This window comes from Pinus tabuliformis, chromosome 4_1, assembly GCF_031772625.1.
Source record: "Pinus tabuliformis cultivar Carrire ecotype Pingquan chromosome 4_1, CPIR1, whole genome shotgun sequence".
In the NCBI taxonomy this organism is placed as follows: Eukaryota; Viridiplantae; Streptophyta; class Pinopsida; order Pinales; family Pinaceae; genus Pinus; species Pinus tabuliformis.
The window spans coordinates 478,269,256-478,296,092 of record NC_142303.1 but is presented as its reverse complement, the minus strand read 5'-3'; the positions used below and the strand labels follow the sequence as shown (position 1 = coordinate 478,296,092).

The 26,837-nt window shown below is 37.0% G+C and overlaps 1 protein-coding gene across 1 annotated transcript; it reads left to right on the top strand.

Annotated features, from left to right (window-relative positions):
- The first annotated feature begins 22,970 nt into the window (after window positions 1-22,970).
- LOC149176562 (uncharacterized) lies at window positions 22,971-23,543 on the top strand. Its single transcript, XM_089421514.1, has one exon. It carries the CDS (start codon window positions 22,971-22,973, stop codon window positions 23,541-23,543), a length of 573 nt encoding a protein of 190 aa, XP_089277640.1.
- The last annotated feature ends 3,294 nt before the right edge of the window (window positions 23,544-26,837 follow it).

Genomic DNA, 26,837 nt, shown 5'->3' with positions numbered 1-26,837 from the left:
GGTTGTTGAGGCCCATTGCCAAGAAGCGATCCATCCAAGATGAATCTTTGTTCTTGCAGGAATCTTGTTTTTGAAGCATTTCTTTGAAGAATGACTAGTTTTATGATAGTGCTTACATGGATGAAGATCAAAACAATGATCTTTCATATGGCCAACTTGGTCACAATGTTGGCATTTAACAACTTTTGACTGCGAATGTGAAGGAGCATAATCTAGAACACGTGAAGGTGAAGTCTTATGAAGAAATCCTACACTCTGAAATTTGATGGGGTTGGAATAGTTTAGAATATGAAAGGACATATCCTTGTCATATCCAAGACCAGTGTTATGCTTGTTATGGACAAGTTTTTCCCAAAGTCTGATGACCGACTTGGGAAGTGTAGGTTGAATTTTTGCATCTGCATGTAACTCTGTTGCTTCATTGGGTACTAAATCTAAATGAACTTCAACAATATTTACTTGCTATTGATGGGAGTTTATCTCAATGTTTTGAACAGAATGATGCTTACGATGTTGTAGCTCTTCTTGTTGTAACTTTCTCTCAAGTTGCAAAAACTTAATAGTTTCTTGTGCATGTTGTAAAGATGTTTGAATATCTCTGAGAGTGTCTTTGTTGACTTCAACTGTGCTTCCACCAGTAGATAAGATTAGAGTGCTTAATAACTCTAATAATCCATTATTTTTCTCCATTATTCAAACAATCAAATCAACAAATGACCAAAAATGCATTTGTAGAAACAATAATGGTTTTAGAAAATTAATCTTCCAACTTTTCAACAAGAATCAAGGCATTTTTTTTTTTCAAGGAGTATTTGATTGCTTACAAGGATATTTTTACAGCAGGGAAAAGTCACCTTATCTCCTCCCTTAAGGACAAAACCTCTGAAATCCTATTTTAGTATGAGTTCTGAAGTGATAAATCTGACCCATGTTCAACTTTCCTCAGACACAATTTTTGGACCTCTGTCTGCTCCTTTTACACAGAAAATTAGTCCACGACACAGTGACTTAGCTGAATGTACACACCCAAAATACAAGTGTTTCCTCCCTAAACAGTGAGTTGATACACAATCGGAAACAAGGTTTTTCTTGTAGGTATATTGCTCCTTTATGTGCTTACTCACCCAGAAATCTTGGCCTCCTCCTACTGCAATCTCAGCGTGTACCCAAGCATCAAGAAACGTGCTAAAAAAGGCTCGAAATTCACACTGAAAAACCCAGAAATCTGAGCAGTGACAAGCTTCGGTTCCTGTGCAAATTCTTTCCTTTTACCTCCACGATTTTAGCTGATAAATACACATAGCTCACCTTTCAGAAACATCACTACGATTCATCTATCATTTCAACCTTCTTGCCAGAAATATCGAAATGAAATTGGATCTTCACTACGCCATGTTTAACCTTGGAAGCATCGTTGAGGCCCCTTTAAAATACCATCATATATGACAATGCCTTTACATAACACTTCAATGCTTATGCTACGGTCCTTTTAAAAGAACACACCAAACCATATATATATGCACGACAGTCAACAAAGTGTTTAACGCACATACGACACCAATGTAGCTAACATAACTCGTGGATTTCAGAAATCTTTACGATATTTTAAACACAACATGGAAGTCTCATACCAAAGAAACATACGTTGTTATATAACTCATATGTAACATTGTAATTTCAACAAAACTTAGTGCATAGTCCATACGCATCAACAAAAGAAGAATACTCACGGTCTTCAACTCGATTTAACCAGCATTTCGGGCATACAAGTTGTGGTAGCAATAATAGAGTACAACATCAGCACCACCACCGTGCACCTCCACACAATCCCTGCTACCAAAACCATAGCCATACCCTGCTCTGCTTCTGCGACAATTTTTATTTTTGTGAGGAAAAAACTCGAACTCAAGATCTCAAGGAAGAGCTATCAGGCTACCGATTATCCAACGATCCAAACCTTTAAGGCAATGAAATGGTTGTCCTCAACCACGTGCAGAGCAATCAATTCGCTCGAGGTGGGCATTAATCAACAATCGCTCAAGGTATGGAGGTCGAAGGCACAGTTAGCTTGGACAAGTCGACATAAGACATATTAACAACAACTTTGAATAATAACAACTTTGTTATTTTGTTTATATTATAATGCACAATGCAACAGTTTTGCCCCAACGAGGCCACGACTATCAGAGGGTGGCATTTTCTGACACTATAATGCACACTGTAACAGTTCTGACGAGGCCCTGACTATGAGAGAGTGACATTTTCTGATACTATAATGCACACTCAATTCTCGCTTTATAAATGTTCCAAACAAGAATTCCAACGCAAGGCTTGAATGGAGCCCGGAAATGAACCATTGTACCGAAAGAATAAAGAGAGAGGATGTTGCAGAGAAAGAGCACTGGCAGTTGCAGAGAGCACCTAGAAATGAGAAGATGGATCTTTGACAGAGACCAAATTAGAGGAGCATTTGGTCAAGGGCGCAGTAAAGAAAAGGGTTTCTGACAAGAGGCAAATTTTGTGGAGTGTTAGAATCCCAATGGACGGGCACGGTGCACAATTAGAATGCTCAACTTATGTCAGTATATGATAGATTCAATATGGCAGAGGTGACATGCATAAAGGGGCCACAAAACCCATGGCTCAAATATGGGCAAACCAGAAACTCGACTGAAGCTCCAATACCATGTTAAACATATACATGGTAGCAACAAAGTATGAATGATAAGCATGAAAGTGCATCTATTATTGACATGATATACATTTATAATACATAGGAGTGACCCTTGGTTTCATATTCCGAGTGGTCCCTTGGACTCCCTTTGGCTGCTCAGCTTCCACACCAACCTTTAGAGGATTAGGCTTCCAACCAAAATGTTTGATAAAATGCCTCAACAAAATGTGGTGACTTGGAATTCCATGATCCTAGGATATGCATTGAACGACTGCATTGATGAAGCTATGAAATTCTTCGAGAGAATGCCCAAAATAAGTACATTGTCATGGAATTTGATGATTGCAGTGCATGCACAAAATGGGGATGTGGAAGAGGTTGCCAAACTTTTGGAGAAGATGCCTTGGCGAAATGTGGCTTCCTGGAATTTATTGATTACAAGATACGTGCAGAATGGGCGTGTTGAAGATGATGAGAAACTATTTCACTAAACGCTGTAGAAAAAAGTGATTTCCTGGAAGATAATGATTGTAGGTTATACAAAGAATGGTAACGTGGATGTGGCCCTAAAACTCTTCCAAAAAATGCCTCAACAAAATCTAGTCTCATGGAATACGCCGATCGCAAGACTTCAATAGAATGACCATGTTGATTATGCCCTTAAGCTCTTTCAACAAATGAAGTTGACAGGTGTAAAACCAAACTCTCTTAAGTTTGTTAGTGTTTTTCCTGCATGTGCCAACTTGACAGCTCTAGAGCATCGTAAGGAGGCCCATGAAGACACCATCAGAATTGGATCACACTTTGATGCCACTGTTAGCAACACCCTCATAGAGATGTATGCAAAATGTGGGTATACCGAGGTTTCACATACCGTTTTTGACAAAATGTCTGAACGAGTCACAAGTTCACGGAATGTGATGATTATGGGTTATGCTATAAATGGGTGTGGCCAAGAGGCTCCCCAAGTCTTTGAACAAATGCAACTCTCTGGTGTAAAGGAAAACTAGGCCACTTTTGTTGTTGTTTTGTTTGCCTGCCGCCATTCAATCATGGTGGATGATGGTTGCCGATTCTTTGATCTAATGAGTCGAGATTTTGACATTACACCTTTAGATGAGTACTATTGTTGCATGGTCGAACTTCTTGGTCATGCAGGGTAACTGGAAGAGGTAGAAAGCTTTATAAGAAAGATGCCTGTAAAACCTACCATCGTTGTTTGGAGGTCTTTGCTCAGTGCGTGTAGAACATATAACCATGTAGAAATGGGAGAACGTGTTGCAGAATACCTCTTTGAATTAGATCCGAATAATGTTGCACATTATGTGCTGCTTTCAAATATATATGTGACAACTGGCAAGTGGGATGGCGTACAAAAGCTATGAAACATGATGAAGGATAGGGGAGTAAAAAATATGCCAGCATATAGTTCGATTAAGAAGAATAACAAGGTTTATACTTTCCAAACATGACACATGCCGTGAAAGAATAGGATGAAAGCTTCTCTGTTAACCAATCGAGGAGTTTTCTATTATGAATAACCTGATCAATATAGCCTTATGGGTAACCGAACTGGGCCAGGAAGATCAACGTACCAATAATTTCATCTCTTGTCATGGCCTTAAGGCGTTTATATCCAAAAATTTACCTACTCCGACAACTTTGTTTTGTGTTCACCGTTTCTGGAGGACCTATGTTAGATCCAAGATATTTGTTACAAAGTAAATCATTACAACAATCATGCTTGGTTGGATGTTTAAACTTTACTATCTTGGATCTAAGTGATATTATTGTAGTTTAATGTTGTTGCTTCTTTGACAATGGATTTGGAGAGAATTTCTAATGTTATTTGATTTGATTATCAAGGCTATCAGGGAAATCGAGGTTAAGAATTCACTTTATTTGGAAAACAAGATTGAAGGATTTTCTATTCTATTTATAGTTTAGCAATGATTTTTTTGCACTTTTAGAGATGGTATTTGCATTAAGCAAAGTCTTTTGGTAGAAATCACATAAGAGAAATTTTTGGCTAACGCGTTTCGAACCAACAAGTGTGGTTCATCATCTGGTCGTGATGATGAACCACACTTGTTGGTTTGAAATTCGTCGGCCAAAAGTTTCTCTTATGTGATTTATACCGAAATAATTTGCTTAATTCATTATGGATCACAAAAGCTTGAATATGGCATTTGCATTTTGATTATTCTCCAAATATAAGGCAGTTGCCATTCCATTTATTAGAGTTTTAGCTCAAGCAGAATCTAGGGTTTGAAATGGAGATTGCAAACTTGCATAGTTATGAATGTTTGTTATTTTTGTAGAAAAATTAATGAAAACCCATGTATCTCAAGGCACAACATACCAATACACAGGAAAATATGCAATGTGTATTGAACATTTAAATCACAACTTGGAGATCAAATTAAGTTGATTTTTTGAAAGATTTTGAGAGCATAATTTCTTACAGTTCATTATCTGTCCTGTCAGCAGTGCTAATTCAAGGAGATTGCAACTTATTGGGAAGGGTGCCTCTTGTAGGTTGTGTGCCCCATGCATGCAAAACTCATTTTCTCTTCATGGTAATGCCTCATTACTGCATTATTTTCTCATGGTATCTTGTTTCAAGCATTTTCCTTGCAATTTGTCCTCTTATCAAGCAAATTGAAGGATTTATCACTTTGTATGTGCCAAGTAGGAGAGACACAGAAAGAAATTTACATTGACCTTAAGGATCTGGTTCTTCCAAGTTGAATCTACTATGTAAAATATTTTGAATGAGTTCCCACATATTTAAATGGTGAAGTTCAGCTTGTTAGGTGTTGTATATTTCAGGGGCTTTGTCTTCATAAATGCCCTTACTTGGTTTGAACATCTATTGCAGTGTCCTAGCATATTGGAATTCTCTTTGCAACATAGAAGCATATAGGGAGAAGGATATGGTGCCAACTGATGAAATTTTTTCTATGTACAGCTTGATCTGAAATATAATCTTTGTCAAAGACACATCCTTTCTCAATATAGGGGCCCAGGAGAATCAGTGACAGGGTCAAGTATAACCATTGCCTTTTCAAACTTGTAGTAACATTATTAAGGTCGACAAGTTTGGAGTCAAGGTGGCATATACTGAGCATTATTTGAGAATGATATGATGAATCCCAACCAAGTAATTTGCTCTAGCCCAACTGATTTTTGAATTTGAGTCATTTTGAAACCTGTTAAGTTGAATATGTTTGGAAAAGAAGTACCCTTCAAGGTATGAACAGGTAGATAATCCTTCACACCAATACACGGCCTGTATTCATAAATAGGTTTGATCAACTCTTATAAGGCACAATTTATGAAGAGATGGGATGTTCATTTTTCAAGAGATTTCTCTCATAGAAATAAATGGAGGCTTGTAGTGGTATGGAAAACAACACAATAGCATAACAGATTGATAGTGTGGAAGATATCAAGATCTATATATACATATTGCCAGTGATCCTTTGGATGCTTAAGGGGTTGGTCTGAAACATAGTTTAAGATGCTTGAACTGACTTTGTGAGCTATGACAATGAAATGGATTTTAGAGACACCACTTGCATTGTGATATTAGAGCCTTTAATGCCCACGTGTAGCACTTGGATCAATGCTAAAAGAATTGCCTGTATATTATGCTTGCATAATTGACGGAGAAGATCCACCGATGGGAAATTCCAGGAGGTTGAGTGAGCATTCTAGAAGTCCACTTACATACCTTGGATGGAACTTTGAAGTTAGTTATGCGTACTTTGTAGAGCATATACATTTAGGAGAGTCTTTGGAGGTTGCATGTTATGTGTTCAAGCCCTTATCTCTTGAAGGCTAAGTTACTAGGATTCAGATATGGATATGGATACAGATTTGGATCCACTAGTTTTTTGAAAATCCAGGATTCAGATACAACAAGGATACGTCAAGTACAAAATAATAAAATATAATAATATTTAAAAACTAAATAAAAACACTTAAGAGTTCAAAAATCAAATACTCCCAAAAACCATCAGACACTTTTAGAACTGAAACCATTAGATATATTATAAATATGAAGATTGAAACACTAGAATGATGCATCCTCCCTCACCCAAAGTAACAAAAAGGATCGTAATATCATAAATCATAATAGTAAATAAATTTACATATCCTCAATTGGATCTACATTGTCTTTTTCATATTGCAACTCTACATCATGAATAGATGATGGGGGTCTTGGAATGTAGGAAGTTGCATTAGTAGGTTGGACTGGTGGTGGAACAATATCCTCAAGTAGTTTGAGGTGAGTCATGGAATTCGGTGTCAGGTTCAAGTTAGATATCTCAGGCTCCACATCCCGCATCTTGCTCGGACCTTTTCTATACTCTGGTTTAACATGTGATATAAGACAGAGGTTGGAATAAACATACACAAGATTCTCAGCCTTTGTCGCTCTGAGCCTGTTTCGCTTCACTAAATCGATGAAGCCATATGCACTCCAATTCCTCTCAACTGATGAGGAACTAACAACTTGTGATAAAATCCCAGTGGCTACAGTGGAGAGATGAATGTTATCCCTACCATGGAAGCCCCACCAAGTAATAGGATCAAGATTCCCTCGATCATCTATAGCTGCTAGATCTGAAAAGATACCATTAGATTGTACAAATCCTCCAAACTCTTGGCGTAGTTCCATTCCAACTCCTATATCTCTATAAATTATCCTCAAAGTTGTCTTGTATACTTGTACCACTTCAGAATCCTTGTATGGCGTTGTTCTACCAGGTATAGAAAAAAATTGGAATGATAATATTTAGGGTGCAATGCATAGGCCAAAAAGTGTAATGGTGTGGTCATTTTGTTCCACCTTGCTGTAACTATGTCCTTCACTTCATAATAGAATGTTTCAAAAGGGTTATTTTCACTTGCCCTGATAATTTCTCTTATCCTCTCCAACATACTATCAATGTTTTCATAAACTTTCCCAAAGCAAGGTGTATCTGTGTCAAATGCTCTGATCAAAGTCCTATGAGAATTTCTGAATCTACACATCAGAAATATTATTGCAATCATTGATTTATCATCTCTTACTTGTTATTTACATTAAACAAGTTATTTAATTACATAAACAACGATGAAATTCACTATTGTAGCCTACACATACATACAAATCATGAACTGAAATAAACCGAGACAATCACACAAGGGGCACTATTATTTTTGGACAATCATCCCCGGAAAAATCCAATGCGGGAAAATCGGTGAAGCATATAGAGGGTTTGTATTATTAAAAAGATTTTTTAATACAACTAGGGTGCCAAGTTTGGCTCACCCAACAAAGAATAAACCTGGCAATCCAGCAACTCGATGATCAAACCCCACAGATGACAATTGTTGTTCCTAGTGTTGGGTAGCGATGGATGCTCCAAGCTCTGCGTCGGAACTACATCACCTCGTCTAGGAGTTATGTCACCGTCCCAGTGATCCTCCCTTGCTCAAAATTCGATATGATGAACTGCTGCTCTCTTTGCCGCACAAAACCCCCAGCGCTGCCTCTAAGGGACTGTGTTAGCCCCTCTAGTTTCTGTATCACCCTCTCTGGAGCTGCATTGTCTCTCCAGTTGTTTCTCTACCTCTCTGTTATGTATTCTCAGCCTTGGACTAAAGGCCCTCTGCCAAATTTCCCCTCTCTCTTTGCAACTCAAACCTATAGCTCAATTTTCTCAGCAAACCACGCCCCAGAAAAATCGAACTCTTTGATCTCTTAATGTCCCTCCAAATGACCCTCAAGCCTCCTCTTATACCTTTCCTGTTGATGAATCAACGATCGTTATCTAATCTTTAATCAATGGCTAAGATTAAAACATGCTTGATCCTCGTCACTTAGAACCTTCTCACCCATATTATTATTAATATACATTAATATTTTTATTTTCCTAAGTTTAGACTTAGGAACTCATTAAAAATATTAATTATTTTAATAACTCCTCATCCTGATGGAATTTCTCCAAACTATTTATGGGTTTTGGAGATCTCATGTGTTCTAACCCCTCCACAAAATTTTGGAGCTAGAGCACATTCGATGCTACCAAAAATCAACACTCCCTCTTAGCGAGGAATGTGCTCTAGTAACACTTCTCAACAAAAGTACTACAGTGATCCACTGCATCGGTCCTCTGTGTTGATGATGCTTGGCCTGCTGCCCTTCATCCACCACACTGTTGCTTCCTATACTGCTACCCACGACACTGCTACTGCCATTGCCGCATTTGTACTACAACTCCCTCTCGAAACGCTGCCTCATGATGCCCATAGCACTGTCACTGCTAATTTTTGCACTGTAACTTAGTTACTGACAAGTAAGTAACTGAAAAACTCACCCAAACACTAACATCCTGCTTAGTATGGATGCCTCGTGATGCTGAAGCTACCTCTACTACTAATCTGTCCTAACCCTCTGCTGCCACTGCGCTGCTGCAAACTACTTTGTGCCTCTCACACTGCTACAAAATCCACTGCGCTGCATCAGACTTTGGTACTCTAGCAATGCCACTGACGCTCCATCACAGCTCTATCCAACTGACATTCATCATTTTGATATTGTCATTAAGGGATCCCATAGCCGTATGTGATCCAAGAGTTTGGGAACCTTAAGGATCCTGCCCCTCCATGTAGTCCTCTCGACTACAACTCTATGTTGCCCCAACTCTTCTCCAGAGGCGCATGAGAACTCATGGCACAATCGTCATCCTCACCTTCCTTATTCGCTTTTGCTAGAGAAACCTTTGATTCAAAGATTCCCCCTTGCCCTTCTTACAGGGGCACTAAGTGGCATAATGTCCTAGTTCCCCACAGTTGAAGCATTTGACCTTGTTTATTTCCTTCTTCTTTCTCTTCTGCTGCACTTATTGTCCCAATGATGAGAGAGCTGCATCCTCCTCCTCCTCCTCCTCCTTGACCTGGGCTCCCTTGTCGCTACCTCCTATCTTGATCATCCTCTTGAGCTCTTCTTGTCGAAGCATTGCCCACATCTCCTTCCAATTGGGAAGAGTCACTCTACCCAAGATACTTTGGACAAAAGTCTCCCAGTCCTCGGTGATTGCATTTAGGGAAGTCCTGACCATGAACTCGGGATCTAGTGTAGACCACACAGAAGTCAACGAGTCATGAATCCCTTGCAATCTGAGAAGGAAGGGATCGATCTCCTCTCCTTTCTGCATCTGGTACTATCTCGACTGATTTTCTGATAGCATCTTCCGTTGGACGGAATATCCCCAATGCAAGGTTGTCAATGCCTCCCACATCTCCCTTATTGTGTTCTTCTCATAAATGTGTAGTATTACATGATTTTTGACCCCATCTAGGATCATGCACTTGGCCTTAGCTTAAGCCTCCTCGTACTTCTTCAACGGATCAATGTCAACCAGTTCAAAAACTACCTTCAAGGCATAGTCCTTGATGCGATGTTTATCTGAGATTGCCAGGATCTTGGCCTTCCAGATGACAAATTTGGATGCTGCATCCAATTTGTCCTGATCCCTCAACCCATTCATTTCCATCTCTGCTAAAAAATAATATTGGTTCTCTTCTCCCTCTCCTATTGCCAATCTAGCAAGACTTGGATCAAGATTTATTTGGTACTAGAAATCCTCTAAGGAACAAGCTCCTCTAGACTCCCTCTGATTCGTGATTTCCTTCACGAAAATCTTCCTGCCAACTGTCGAATCACTTCCTCTTTAATCCTCCTTTGTTGCCACAACCTAGATCTAGATTTCTTTGGCTAGAAATCTATCAAGGCAGTGACTCCTTCTACCTCAGCTTTGTCTCCATAAACACTGTTCTACACCAACAAAAACATTGTCCCACCAACTCCTCAAATCGAATATGCTCTACTTCCTTAGCCTTGGAAACTATCTGATTCGAACCTCTTAGGATTTGTGCTGGCCCAGAGAGCTGACACAGTCACTGTGTGGGCTCCTCTCTTTCTTTATGTTACCCTCTGTAGGCTCGAAATGCTGACACAGGCACTGCGTGAGCCTCTGTGTCACTCCTCTGGCTCTGCGTGACTCCTATAGCAGCTCTTCTGCCTTTGAAACAACGTTTTCACTGGGGACAAATGCTCCTCTGCAGCAAATTCTCTAGATTTCTTGGTTGGTGTCTTCAGTCTCCTATGATCTACAACACTTTGATACCATGTGAGAATTTCTGAATCTACACAACAGAAATCATATTGCAATCACCGGTTTATCATCTCCTACTCGTTCTTTACATTCAACAAGTTACTTTATTACTTAAACAACAATGAAAAACATTATTGTAGCCTACACATACATACTGATCATGAATTGAAATAAACTAAGATAATCACACAAGGGACACCGTTATTTTTGGACAATTATCCCCGGAAAAACTCAATGCGGGAAAACTGGTGAAGCATATAGAAGGTTTGTATTATTAAGTAGATTTATAAATACAGCTAGGGTTCCAAGTTCGACTCACCCAAAATAGAATAAACCTGGCAGAAGTACCTCTCACCAGAGATAGATATTTTAGCAATCCAACAACTAGATGATCAAACCCCACATATGACAACTCTTATTCCCAGTGTTGGGCAATGATGGTTGCTCCAAGCTCTGCGTTGGAACTACGTCACCTACTCTAGGAGCTGTGTCACCCTCCCAGTGAGCCTCAATTGCTTAGAAGTCGATATGTTGAATTGTTGCTCTCTCTGCCCCACAGAAAACCCTAGTGTTCCCTCTAAGGGACTGCGTCAGCTCCTCTAGCTTTTGCATCACCCTCTCTAGAGCTGCGTTGTCTATCCTATTGCTACTCTGCCTCTCTGCTATGTATTCTCAGCCTTGGACTAAAGTCCCTCTATCGAACTGCCCCTCTCTCTCTACAGCTCAAACCACTAGCTCAATTTTCTCAGCAAACCACGCCCTAGAAAAATCGAACTCTTTCATATCTTAATGTCCCTCCAACTGACCCTCAAGCCTCCTCTTATACTTTTCATGTTTATGAATCAACAACCGTGATCTAATCTCTAATCAGTGGCTAAGACTAAAACACGCTTGATCCTCATCACTTAGAACCTTCTCACCCATATTCTTATTAATACACATTAATATTTTTATTTTCCCAAGTTTAGACTTAGGAACTCATTCAAAATATTAATTATTTTAGTAACTCTTCATCCCGATGGAATTTCTCCAAATGATTTCTGAGTTCTGGATATCTCATGTGTTCTAGCCCCTCTACAAAATTTCGAAGCTAGAACACATCCGATGCTACCCAAAATCACTAGGTCTCACCATGCATCATCAAGAATGATAAACTTGGTTTTTTTCCCTCTATCAGAAGTGGAAGTCCATGATTCCCAAAGAGGGTCAATGACCATTGTCTGTAATGCTTGTCTCACCTCCAAAAGCCTCTTTATGACAAGAGTGTTGGAGGCAAAACGAGCTTCAACAACCTACAAGTTTGAAAATGTCAAATCTCAAATGAGAAATCATATATAAATTTATAAATAAAATAAAGAATTTTCAATACAAATTTGAAATAATATTGATAAAAAAAAAGTACCTTTAGTAGCTCCAACTTTGCAAAACCTCAATATATGGCCTGGGACATTGAATGATTGGTTATGAACATTTGGATTTCTTTTGCTGCTACATATATTCCTTTCAATCTCACTAATCTTGGCAAACATAAGGTTCAATGAATGTACTCCACATGGAGTCCAAAAGATGTGATTATATCGACTCTCCACAATCAAACATGCAACTTTACAATTGTCCTTAATGACTTGGACAACATTATGTGACCCCACAATTTCTATTGCATCAATAAGAATTGTGGATATGAAAGATGCATCTTTCTCTATTCCACTACAATCAACAACCTTGAAAAACATTGCCCCTTGGAGGCATACTGCAACAACATTAATTAATGGACATTTTCTTTAGTCTCCCCATCCATCAGAAGTGATGGACACCCTTGTTTCTGCCCATGTATCCCGGATTGCCTGTAGTTGTCTATCCACATATTGTCTCTCTGATGCCAACAAAGTAGTGCAGACCTTTTCATATCTAGGGCTTTTGTACCCTTTTGGCACTTCATTAACTTCTTTAATCATTTGTTGCCAATAAGGGGAACACACCAAATTGAATGCTTGCCCATTTTCACAGATGCAACAAGCTACATGTACCTGGGCTATGTCTCTACCTTGATTATTAAAGCATGTTTCAAAAGGGTCTAGAGTAGGCATTTTATTAGTTGTTGCAGCATACCTAGATGGAAATGGAGGCCTAGTTGTAGGCCTAGTTGTAGAGATTTTCACAGGGTGTTTTCCCTTTGCAAGCTTCCTATTAGTAGCTTCTTGCAAAGATGCATTGAATTTCATTTTTCCAGTACTCAAACCTTGGTCAAGTTTTCCATTTGTATCTTTTGGCGTGGTGCATACTTGTACCCCTGTGTTAGTTTGACCAGTGAGATGGGATTTCACTTTAGTATATGAGCCATTTTTTTATCTCTTGGCATTCATTTCACTTCCATTTAAATGAACCACCTCTAGGAATTTTTTTCAATAATCTCCACATAATGCCATAGAGGAGATTTTGAGTCTATTTTGATGATTTCCCCTTCACTATGTTCATGGTGTAATTGTTCCATAATGATAATCGTCTATAAATTACTGCATATAAAATTCAAATTATAATATATTATCAATAAACAATTAAAAATTAAAATACACAATTAGATACATAAAACTTAAAATACATTAAAATTTAAGAAGAAATATATTTAAAATTTTAAAGTAGTAAGTACTTTATATTTTCCAAAATTAAAAATTAAAATCACTGAGCCTACTTTAACAAACCAGCAATAAATAACTTCAAGGTGTCCACTATTGCCGTTTGGCCAATTTTCAATTGCAAGTTTGATATATTGATATCTTCTTTTTTTTTGTAGGCTAAGGTATGATTCATTAATATAAAAAATAGAGAAACTATGTACATATAAATTCCGTCACACCTGCCCCGAAGGGAAACCAGGCAAACTTCCAAAATCAGGCATGTCCAGGTGAGTATATGATCAGAGTGTCTAAACAAGAAAGAAAATACTACTTTTCAGCCATAACATACTAAGCAAAAACTGCGAGACTATGCATCCAAAACTAAAATGAAACAGCTCGCAAGGAGAACAAAACCAACGGAAAGAGTGGTTTATAAGAACCGTCAGACGCTACTGCTTCATGTCTTGTGGCTGGAGATCCGGTTCCACCTTAGCAATGCCAGCATCGCGAATGAGCTGAGTTAACTTATCAAGCTTCCTGTCCTGCATCATAAGAGTAATCTGGATGTTCTGCAGTTCGTTTTTCAAATTGGCTTGGGCAATGTCCACCATCTCTGCTGCTACATGTTCCATAGACTTTGCAAGCAGACGCTTGAGACCCCAATAAACATGAAGAGATTGCTTATATAGTGACATCCGCCCCCTCCGTCGTCATGGTAAGGAATGCCTTTAGTACACGTCGCGGGATGAGAACTGTGATATGATGAGCAGTGTGTCCTCCCGATGCCACCACATACCCACCACTGTATCCACACTGCCGTCGACCTTGAGAAGGGCAATTCCGCGCATGTCGGCAATAAATTATTCTGCCATATGGGTAGGTTTCCAAATTCATACCGAATCCCACCGCAGAGATATTTATGATGCCACTCCTCGCGCCCCCTGATCATTATATGGCGGATGCTAGACGGTCCTTTCACCCCCCATGGCCTCATCATTATCCTGACGGAGGATGACTGCCAGCTCAACCCAGCATGGATCCTCATGGATCGAGCCCCAACTACCATCCAACACCCGAGCTGAATCAGCAGTAGCCCAATTGGCTAGATAATCTGCCGCGCGATTACCACGACGTAATACATGAGTAAGTGTTATGTAATCTACCCTCCTCACCTGTTCCTCAATATCCTGAATAATAGCAGCAACCCGCCAGCTCTTGGCAACGTGATCCCATTGTTTTCCCCGCTGCAGTTTCCTCAGCATTTCGATAACAATTTGGGAATCACCTTCGACAACCAGATTATGATATCCATTCCTCACCGCAATGCAAAGGCCATGGTAGACCCCCCAGAGCTCGGCCTCGTTATTGGACATCTCCCCTCCCCATTCCGCATATGCCCAATGCGCCCTGCCTCGGCTATCACGGAAAATCCCACCCCAGCCTGCCTCCCTTGGATTACCCTTGGAGGCACCGTCAAAGGACAACTTAATTTGCTGCTCATCGGGAAGGCGAAAGAAGTTGGGGCTCTGCAAAATCGGTCGACGAAGCCGATCAGTGTTAGGGTATAGCATCGTAGAATCAATGCCCAATTTGAGTAAGATTCGCTGCTCAGCCATATTTAGTTGCCAATCCTCCTCTGCCCATGATTCAGAGAGGACAGTTTCCTTCAGCGACCTACAGATCACCTCCCATATGCCAGCCTCGCAGCAGCTGCGTCCCTGAAAAATTCGGCGATTACGTTCCTTCCACACCTCCCAAATGACAAAACCCAACGATAAACTCCATAACCTCCGGACAAGTTTACTGTGAAAATGTCCCACTCCCCATTGCATAATGGTACCCCTGAGACTGTTGGGGTCTCTATGCAAGTAACCAAAAAGACTCCGAATTTCCTCCCACAGGCTTTGAATATACAAACAGCGATTCAGCAAATGCTCTTGTGTCTCAAATTCCTGATGACAGAGAGAACAGCTGGAAGGACCGATCATACCTCGTTTCTGGAGATTATCCCACGTTAAAATCCTACCACGGCACACCAACCAGGCGAAAATTGTCACCTTGGGCCACCATTTTGCTTGCCAGAGTTTTTGCCAAGGCGTTGGGTCGACCATGGCATCATCCTTTGTTATCCAGTAGTAGGCCTCCTTTACCGTAAACATACCTTGCGATGCTTTCCCCCAGCGAAGGAGATCATTGCCTGGACGGATCCGAATTTTCCGCGTATCTAATTCCCTGCTATAAATTTGTTGGATGTCCTGATTGATTCTCACATTCCAGTCTGGAGGGCTCTTCCATACACGCCATACTTCATTTGGCCCTGCCGGGCGCCAATAATCCTGAACACATTCAAGGCCCGCCTGATGTGCACCAGCCTGTAAGGCATGCAGAGTGGGGTGACTCTCTAGCTTGGCCCGTTGCTGCCAAGCATCCTGCCAGAAACGTGCTAAATTTCCACCACGAACTTCCCAAAATGCGAAGTCCCGAACCAAATTTTTGTTATGTCGGGCAAGCTCCCAAATGTGCGATCCACATGGAGTGTCTTCAACGTGGAGGCGGCCTGCAACTGTATGTGGCATACGATATTTGTGATTCCAGATTCTCTTCCATATATCCGCACCCCCCTGCACCCATCTCCACCATAACTTAGCTCCTAAAACCTTATTAACGAACTCCAAATCCCTGATACGAAGACCACCCTCCTCTTTCCGTTTAATGATCTGTTGCCATGAAACCAATGTCCATTTTCGTTGCTGGTTGGGCCCTTCCCAGAGAAATTTACCAAAGAGTTCCCTAAATTTACAGAAGACTCCCTTAGGAGCAGGCAGAATGGATAATGGGTATTCATTTACATCACTAAACAAGAATAACCTAAACATTATGAGATTCTCATAAGAATGTAAGGCTTAAGCACAAAATATTTCTCCATATTTAGGTTACTAAGATTGAGTTCTTTCCATGATTAGCTATATATTGTAGTTCAAAACTCTTAGTTTGTGAATTTAGGTCTAGTTAGTTTTGTTTGAAGTCTAGTTACTTCTTGTTTAACTTTTAAAAGGCCTTAGTGTGTCTATTGTTGGTTTTGTTTTCAATTTAACCTGCTTTATCAACGTTAGTCCATTTATATTTTTGAAGAAAAAGGTTGTGTTTTTAAATTAACTTACATGAAAAAGGCATTTATGTGCTTTTGTTGTTTAGTAGGACATTGTTACAACCCCCACCAGGGTTGAATCCTCAAAAAAGAAGCCAGCATGCTCCCACAATGGGGATTTTCTATTGGTTGAGCCATCATGGGTGGACAGTCATAAATTATAAGTGAATATGGAATACAAAAAATTTAAAAAGGAAGAAAAGAAAACGCTGACACTGATGTCGATGCCCCCATTAAAACGCAGAAATGACATATTAACCATTACGGTTTACCTTTGTCTTGTTGAGTGTTCCTTTCAAGCTCCTCGCAGCTACAACCTTAACTTTTGTGTGTGCCTCTCAAGTTCTCATCGGTGACAACCGTCGGCGTGTTCCAAGGGCGAACTTCTTTTCAATTTCTGACCGACGACAGGTTCCTCGCGACAAATAGTTGCTCTGTCGTTGTGCAGTGTGTTTCTGTCCCTGTGCCAGTCGCATTGTTCCTCACGAGTCAGTGCTCCAACTTCTAACGAAAGAAATAGTCTATAATGCGATTTTTTGAAAGCTTTTTTGGCGGGTTTTTCCGGTTGAAATCCGGCAGGAATTTATTGAAATCGCAAGTTTGATAGTTAGTTTCTGCACAATGAAAGCGTCCCAGGGGTTTTCGAGGGTGCTGAATCCAAATATGCAGTTAAAAAACCATTTTAACTGCAACAAATCAAGATTTAACCTCAATTTCTTCTGCCAGATTCCGTCACTGAAATCTCCAAAAAGTCGCATTATAAACAACTCCCTAACGAAAGAGTTGATGCGTTGTTGTGTGACCTAAGGGCCCGGGGGTGATGAATATTTAACACTGCCTGGGCATGAATGCCAACAAAGGGAAGGGGAGCACACTTTAATAAAGATAAAAACCTAAAATGAAAATCACGTTATTAACTTTTAGTAGTTTACTTCAACCCATTTCAGTAGTTCCGACAACCTGAGCAACCTAGCTTGTGATGGCAAGAGCTATTTCCAACCCCATAACATATTTATGACGCCTAACATGTTCGGGAGATAGCCCTTTATAACGCGCAGCTTTTTATTTTTTTCTATAATTATCCGGACCCGTGTTATAAAAGGCTATCTCCGGCGCATGTCAGAGTGTCATAAATATGTTATAGGATTGGAAATAGGACTCGCCGCTCGTGATCCGTTTCCTCAGAGAATGCGATGTTTCCAAAAAATACAGATCCACATGAAACCGTATTTCACTCGTATTTCGGTGGATCTGGATTCGGATCCAGTTCATAGCTTGAAGGTGTCCTCCTCTATGTGGATTTTGATGTAAAAAATTTGTATATGTGGCTTGAGTGGCCCTTACTTTATGTAATTTAGCTTAGTCAAATTGGTGAAAAGGGATTTTACCCTACCACATGGTAGATTAGGGTATTTTACTCAAAAAATTAATATTTTATTGTAAAAAGAAGTTGAGCATCTCCCTATAAGTGGAGACACACTTCCTCTCATTTATGATTCCTTTAGCAAGTCTGAAATTTTTGAAATTTGTTGGAGTTCTTATATCTTGGATTTGGTGCTATGTATGGAAGACTCATGCACCTCATGGGGCCTTGGATCATTGGTGAGACTGAGGGAGTGTTGAGTCATTTACTAGGGTTCATTCCATTCTAATTATACTCCAGTCCACCCTAATACAATGTTGGAAATGGATGAGACTGGGTGCAAGTCCCAGGAAAATATGTCTGAGTAAATACCTCTCAGAAATGGAATCTAAGTTGGAAAGCCCTTGTTATGAGTTGTTGTCTCAATGGACATGTTTCTGGAAGCTTTTGCATAAAAAAAATCTATATTTTCATTTATTAAAGTAGCCATTCATTTTGTCTTTGTCATTTAATAAAGTCGCTATTCTTTTTCATTTATTATGGTAGCTATTCTATCTTTGTTTTACGAGCACAAAGTACATTTTTCTTTGTAGCCTTCCGAACAAGAAGGTAAGCATGTTCATTCCTTTCCTATGGTGCAACACTTATGCTTAAATTACACTATAAATGATCGTAGGCAAGTCATCTGTGTCAAATCTCATGGTTAGGTGGAAATATAAAATCTCTACTCAATAGGGAAATGTAGTTATTTTTTTCGTAAGTTTTTTTAAATTTATTCATGCTCATTCTGTAAAAAAGAGTAATTGAAACTTTGCCATAGATCCTACTTTATTGTTGTAATGTCAATGCTAAGGAATTTTATTTTTTGTCATGCCAGCATGAGAGGAGATGTAAAAATCTGATTCAGGTGTATACACAAAAGAGTGATTTACCACTTCCTATTTATTGCTGTGAAAATTTCAGAAAATTACATTCGCCAACTTACATATGTTTTGTTGAAGTCTTTGGGATTCAATATAAAGGGGGTATTACAAGAACTAAAAAGGAAATAGAAACGAATGTTGCCTGATTAGTATTACAGACACTTTGAAGCACAAGCTTGTGGGTTGCTACATATTCTGTTATGTGACACTTTGAAGAACAAGCTTGTGGGTTGCTACATATTCTGTTATGTGAATTGTGGTTTCTCGCCTGCTGCTTTGATGATAATGTTGTTAGTTTCTTATTGGGATACTTTATGACGAACTTATTGGAAATGTTTATGTCTCTCAAGCTATTGTCCCAAACATTTCTCCCTCTCAAGATGTTGGTTTTATTGTTTTGGCTTCTCTGGTTGAAGCCTCTCCAAGGAAAAGGGACAGAATACAAACAACCTCTAAAGAGAATGAGACTGCTAAAACAAAACAAAAATTGACAGCTAGTAATTCTATGAAAGTTGAAAATGGTCTGGGGAAAGTCAATTTTAGCATGGCATTGCACCGTCTATAAGATGGCATCGATGTTGCACCTTGACATGTCGTAAGGTGAAAGTTTCCTTCCACATTCCCCACTCCTCTTATCGGCATTCTCTCAATACAATTGCTAATTTTATAATTTATTGATGGGACGAGAAATTGGGGGTTGCCCAAAATCCCAATTCCCGAATAAAATTCGAACCTGGGACTGTGGTTTCTGGGCCCACAAGTCCTGACGGAAGCATTTTAAACAACTTTAAACCTTTTTATTTATTTGACGTGGATCTTCATTAACTATTGAGCCATCCCTTTATTCACTTAAAACAACATTGGGCGCTTTTGAAATACCCGCATTCATTTACGAAATGTGTCACGCAATAAAACTCTCTATCGGCGATGCCCGCCTCTATCAACGCATGCATTTTCAAACACCACGGAGGGGACGAATCCTGAACAGGATGTCAACCATTGCCATCGGATGAACCTGCGCCTTTGTCATACAGTAAAAGCATTTGAATGGAAGTTCGATTAAGCGATATCGATTCTACACTTCTCTCTTTGGAATTCTGATTGCGATCCAACCAGAATCGTTGTGGTTCAACTGGAAATTACATCGTAATTAAAAAGCGCTTCCACTTTAAAATAGATCACGTGGCCTTGTAACTTGGACTACTCACGGTCTTCATTCATACAACTATTTACTGAAACAATTAAACCAACCGCACGACACATGCATAGCTATAATCGACCACCATATATACCGGTTACACAGTAATTCAAATCGGCATTGATCCTGTAAGTGATCAATGGCAATCAAGTTCACAACACGACATTAACGCAATTATAAAACACACACAAATGTACGCAACAAACACTAACCCAGGGTTTTATATATCACATAAAACGGTTACATATTAAGGCATTTCAGCCTTAAGACCGAGCTCACGCTCGCTACATCCTGCCACTCACAAATGCTTCACCATTCAGATATCTCTACACGCCTATCATATTACATTTATATAAGAGGTTTAGGAAGGATTGATCCTATCCTCTCCTGATTTTTCTCGACAAAAGATGCATGCATGCTTTAAATCTGCTTTAAGTCTACTTTATCCGCTTTAAATCTATCTTTTCTGCTTTAAGGCAGACTTTCCTTTGTTCTGCTTCTGTGGCCCATGTTTGCTCACTTTGTTGCTGGGTGCTCCCGCATCATTTATTCAATTCTCTATATGCAGATCCTTTATCCCTTTCCTTCTTCATAATTTATTCAACTTTCTAAATTCTTCATGCCCATCCGGGATGTCCATATGTTCATATTTTTCTATATGGCCCTTAGGTATTAGAGGAGAACCATATTCAGCGTCTCTATATTGCCATTAGGGATTTTAGGGATCTTCATAGTCATATTCATATTTCTATATGGCCATCATGGATTCCTATATATTTTTTCTTTGACGCTTTCGTCCTTTGAGCCTCCCTCTTATCTTTTTAATTTAAATTTCAAATTTCAAGTCGAATACCCCTTCAAATTTGAAGTCACGACTCTTTCTGTATATTTTCTATAATTTTTCTTCCCAATTTTCTTCCGGATCAACAAAATGTAATTATTCATTATATCTTTATTATAATTAAAAAAATTAAAGTTTTATTTATATTATTAAATTAAGTATATTAAAATTAAAATAAATAATAATATTTATTTTTCAATAAAATTATAATAATTTTATAATAAAAAATAAATAATATTATTTAATAATCAAAATTATTTTGAAATATTTATTTCTCATTATCACAAATTGTAATGGAATGACAACAATTTTATATAACTTGTTTTTTATATTATTATAATTTTAAAAATAAATATTAACCAGGCCTGGTTCCCTGCCACTTAATTTAATAAAATATTTTAGTGTCATAATTTGTTGTGTGTACTCCAAACAATAATAAAATTAATTTATGAAGATTTTCTGAAAAAACACATTGCAATGTATTTTTTCCGAAAGTCTTCATAAATTAACTAGTTATGAACCACAAAAGTTTCAATTCGAATAATAAAATTGTAAAATAAATTATATGAATATTTTCTTTACCTTTTTTTAATTAATTTTTTTAATATAATTTAACAATTTTTTGTAGATAGAGGTTATATATATATATATATATGAGGAGAATAATTATATATTTAATATTGAATGATTGCAATTTTTTATATAATGCTCATGTCATTAGAGTATAGATTGATATAATGAGAGTTGTAAAAATTGTATGCATGTTATTTTTACATTTTTTTTTTAAATTTATATTTTTTAATTTTTTTTGTAAATTAAAAAGTAAAACCCATAAAAATTGTCCATTCAATACTTTACACCAATAAAAAATAAAATTTTTAGATTTAATTACAAACCATTCATGTTTATGGTACATAATAATTAATATATAATATATATTTGAAATAAATAAAAATAATTTTTATTTAAAAATAACAAATTTAATTTTATAATGTTAAATTTTAGATAGATTTTAATTTTTCCAAAAACACCTAATAACAAATCAATAAAAAACTGAATACCGTTATATTATAATAAATAACAGTGATGTATAATAATCATAATTTTACCCATATAAATAAATAAAATGATATAACTTTTATATAACTGGTCATTTATATTATTATAACTCTAAAAATAATTATTAATAAAAAATAATAAGTCAATTATGCACCATTTTTATCCACGTCAATGGAAAAGAATTCTCTCTATCTTTTCTATAGCTAATTTTGTCCGATGATGAGGTCATTCTATGTCCTTGGAATTTGAATCGCTTAATTGTTTATTATTTATTTTATATTATATATTATTACAATTAAAGTACATTAAAATATTTTTAAATAATATTGGTTATTTATTCACATCATTGTGATTGTTATGGAATGACATCATTTTTAATGCCCTATAAAATTAAAATATTTAATAATTTTGTGAATTATGAAGTCACTTTCTGTTATTAAATGACATGATTTTTATACCAGGCCTTTCTTCTTAATTTATTATAATAAATGATAGTTAATTGTTGGTCAATTTTGAAGTCACATTTTTCCATATAATTGAAAAGACAACTTAAATATGAGTAGAGTCACCCTCTTGATGAAGAATAAAGGCTGGAATCCTCCTGTTTGGTGGTCAAAGCCTTTGTTCAAACTTAAGTGTCCTAAAAAAGCTAGAATCTTTTTTTGGTGCGCCTTAAATCATAAGATTCTTACATGGGAAATTCTACAAGCCCGGTTTAAGCAGGGACCTGGAAGATGCCCTCTGTGTTTCGCTGATTCAGAATCCATTCACCATCTTTTCCTATCATGCCCTTTTACAAAGCAGGTCTGGAATGAAGCGGAAAGGCTCTTAAATGTAAAATTAAGGTGGGAGGGAGATAGTATGACCACAGCTTGGGAATATTGGTGGAACCATTTTCAAGAGAGGAACCTGAGGAATTTGCCTCCCATCATTTGCTGGGGTATTTGGATTGCAAGGAATCGTAGTATTTTTAGAGAAATGTCGACCCCTGTGGCTGCTATTGCCATTCAAAGCAATGCCATTCTTGATAGCATTCCTGTAAAGGAGGATCCTGCAAAAATTGATCTGCGGAAGGAGCTTCGCATTAGAGATGGGATACCGTGGGCTTTCTTTGACGGGGCAGCCCAAAACAATTCCACGGGTGCTGGGTTGTGCATACATCTTAGTGATTCTCACTCACTAAAGGCCTCTGTGGGAATCGGGATGGGAACAAATAACTTTGCTGAACTCACTGCCTTAAAGCTGCTCCTTTGTTGGCTCATCCACAAAAATATTCTTACAGTTCAGATTTATGGAGATTCGATGAATGTTGTTAACTGGGTTAATGGGAAATATAGATGCCAGCACTACATGTTGATGCCTTTACTAGAAGAAATACAAACCTTAAAACAACAGTTTAATGTTTTTTCTATTGACCACATCTACAGGGACTGCAACGAGGAGGCAGATCGGCTTTCTAAAGAAGGTCTGCAGCAAGCTGTGGGCACTTGGAGAGTAACAGAACAGTTTCAGGATCAGATCCGTGTGTCGGATCTCCCTCCAAATATATAATGTTTTGTTTTCCACTTATATGCACTAGATTATCTGTGTTTCATAAGATATCGGTGGCATATGTCAAATGTGTTTTTTCCTTTTATATACTGTTATGCTCTGGATTGATAGAGCGGATTGTGAACTGTTTACTGTATGGGTTTTTTCTGGGTTGTTTTCCTCATGAAAGGAGACCCAGGAGACACTGTGGACTTCAGCTCTTTTTTGGTTATGGCTTTTCAGGCCGAGTACAGGAGACTTTGTTTAGCGCTCTGTAGGGGTGCTGATGATCTTTCTCAGAGGAGCCTTTGCTCCTTATCAGGCAGTTTTTTGCAGAATGTTAACTCATATGCTTTGTAACTTTTTTATTCCTTATAAAAAAGTTCGCTTTTTTTCCTTGGAAAAAAATGAGCAGAGTCACCCTGTTATTATTATAAATTATTTATAAAATAACTAACCAATAATTAATTTTATCTTATTACACTTAGAAATTGAAAAATATTGCAAAAAATTAAAATAAAAAATAATTATATATAGTTGATTTTGAATTCAAATCTTCGTAATGGAATGACATGGTTATTTTAATACTGAAAATTAATAATTAATTAATTATTTAGTGTTTATTTTATATTTTAGAATGTAATGTTTAAAGAAAAATTTGTATTTTAAAAATTTTGATTTTATATATATATACTTGTCATCATGACCTTTTTTTGGTTGAGCATAAAAAAATACATCTCATTTATTTTGAGCAATGGATTCATAAAAAAGTTAAAAAAAAGAAATTTTAATTTTAATTTATGTTGAGTATGGAAATTTTACATTTCTTTCATCATGGGTTCTAATATCAAGTCATGTGTGATCTCCATGTTAAGAGGTGAAAGAATTACATATTTTTCATACTAAAAATAGAAAGAAACGCTTATGGATCAATTACTATATTTATGTTATTTACGGTGGGCATTGAATTCCTTTGTTTATGGCTGATATTGATTTTTTTTTTTAATTATCAATATTTAAAGATTTTCATTGTTATTAGTAAAAATTTTATTTTTTTGGTATTGTTATTATTTTATTTTTGTAAAGTAATGTTAAGTGACAATATATATTAGAATGTAGAGTTCCTCTCTCAACACAAAAATTATTATTTACAATTATTTTTAATATTATGTTGTTACTTTACCAAATTTGAAATAGAAAATAATTAATATATATAATATATAAAAAAAAAATTAATTATTTTATATAGATAATTTTTATTTAAAAAATTAATAAAGAAAATTAAAATAATTTTAAAAAATAGAGGACAAATTTTATTATAAACTATTTATTTTAAAATTGAATGAAATGAGTTTTATAAGTTATATTTTTTAAAACAATTATTTATTTTAAAAGTGAATAAATCATTTTAATAAATTTAAAAAAAATTAATATTTTATAATAAAAAAATATTTTTTTAGTAAATCTCGTTTTTCTATTAATTCAAGTGAGTGATACATTGTGAGGTTCTCCATGTTAAAAAATGTAGAAATAATGGTGTAGATTTGCAAATGCTCATGAAATTTTAATCAAATCATAGGACACAAACTTTACTGCTTTGCGGAATTCAATTCACAATTTAGAACATCAACCAAAAACATGAAATGAGAAATAACACACATGTACACAATATTTTTCCAGGGGAAAGCAATTTGATAAAAAACTCCTTTGCTTGCTTGCATTAATATGATGAATAGAGATGTATTACAATTCCTAGCTCAATCTGAGTTCAACCTGCAAGTGAATAACCTATCTCTCTGCTGACTGAGAAGCTCTAACTTAGACTTAGTCAATTTATGCCTCCGCTTGAGCCTTTATTTCCTTGTGAAAATCCTGAGGAAATTAGGCCCCTATTATTTAGAAATTTCGTCCAAAATGCTTGTGAAATTCCCAAGATTAATTACTTGACTGCATGCAACACCTTCACACTCAAGACTAGTTTATAATTGATGTTACACTACCTTGGAATCTCCACCATAGCTGGGGAACTCGAATTATCTACATGCACTAGTTGTTTCAGGTTGATTGATCAATTAACTAGACGATCACTAAGTTAGACTGAAGTCTCACAGCAGAACTAACCTTCCACAAATTCCTCCAACAATTAGAACTAGTTTATTGGAAAACAACTTGAAACATCTGACCTTGATTGCTACAAATTAGCAATCACACATGCCTAACTGAATTCCAACTCCTCTAACTTGCATTTACAAAACTGGGTGACACAAGCCATGTCGCACAAGTTAATTACATCCAAGTTGTCTGTTAATGTGGAAATTCAAATTTTCTCAATTTGACCAAAGAAAAATCAAATTGAGACTTTATTGCTCCATTTTTCAACAAAAAAACTCTTGGCCTTATTCCTACTAGACTTGTTGGCCAAAGGATAATAACATAACCACATAATGAACATAAACAGAGAACTAGAGTACCACATGAAGATAGCACAAAAGTACCAAATTTTTTCAAGAACTTAGTAGCAACCAATTTTCATCATTGATCTAGAGGGTGAGCTGGAGTTGGGTTATCGTGTTGATCAGTAGATAAATGTTGAGGTCTAAAACGGGCTTCCAAACAAAAATGTATAACCAAAATCAACTTTATAAGAACCAATAGGATTCGAGATGATGATGTCAACCATGGGCGATGATTCACCATTTTTGAAGTAAAAAAGTAAAAAATAAAAAAGATAAGATAAAAAATAAAAAAAAACTAATTTTTAACTCGTATTTTCAACTTTGTTCCTATGGGTTTTCTCAAATTTCATGCGGGAGAACTTGTGGATGCATAATTTAATTTCTCATTCAGGGAGTACCTATGTTCCATACTTTCAATGGACGCTTCTCATCGAGGGAGTACCCATGTTCCATACTTTCGATGGACGCTGATACAAAAAAATGAGAAATACATGAAAACATGTCATTGCAATCACATTTTTCATGTATTTCTCATTTTTCATGTAGTCCATCAAAAGTATGCAACATGGCTACTCCTTAGATGAGTAATTAAAATTTTCACCCAATGAGTGACTCAAAATTTGAATAAAACCGTAGGAAGATAAGTTGAAGATAAGAGTTGAAAAAGTAGTTTTTTCTTTTTTCCCTTTAAAATTTGATGGTGTAATCTAATCTTATTTTATTATTTATACTACTATTTTATAATATTCCTTACGAGGTCCATTTTATATCTCAAATTTTCTTTAATAGGTCTGGCAATGGGGGAGGGTTGAAATAAAAATGAACATGGTCTTCCATATACTCCAGACTACCTTCTAGT

Bases quoted from the DNA above. Each gene is read 5' to 3' on its own strand.
- LOC149176562 (XM_089421514.1), top strand. From the start codon at position 22,971: ATGTCGACCCCTGTGGCTGCTATTGCCATTCAAAGCAATGCCATTCTT.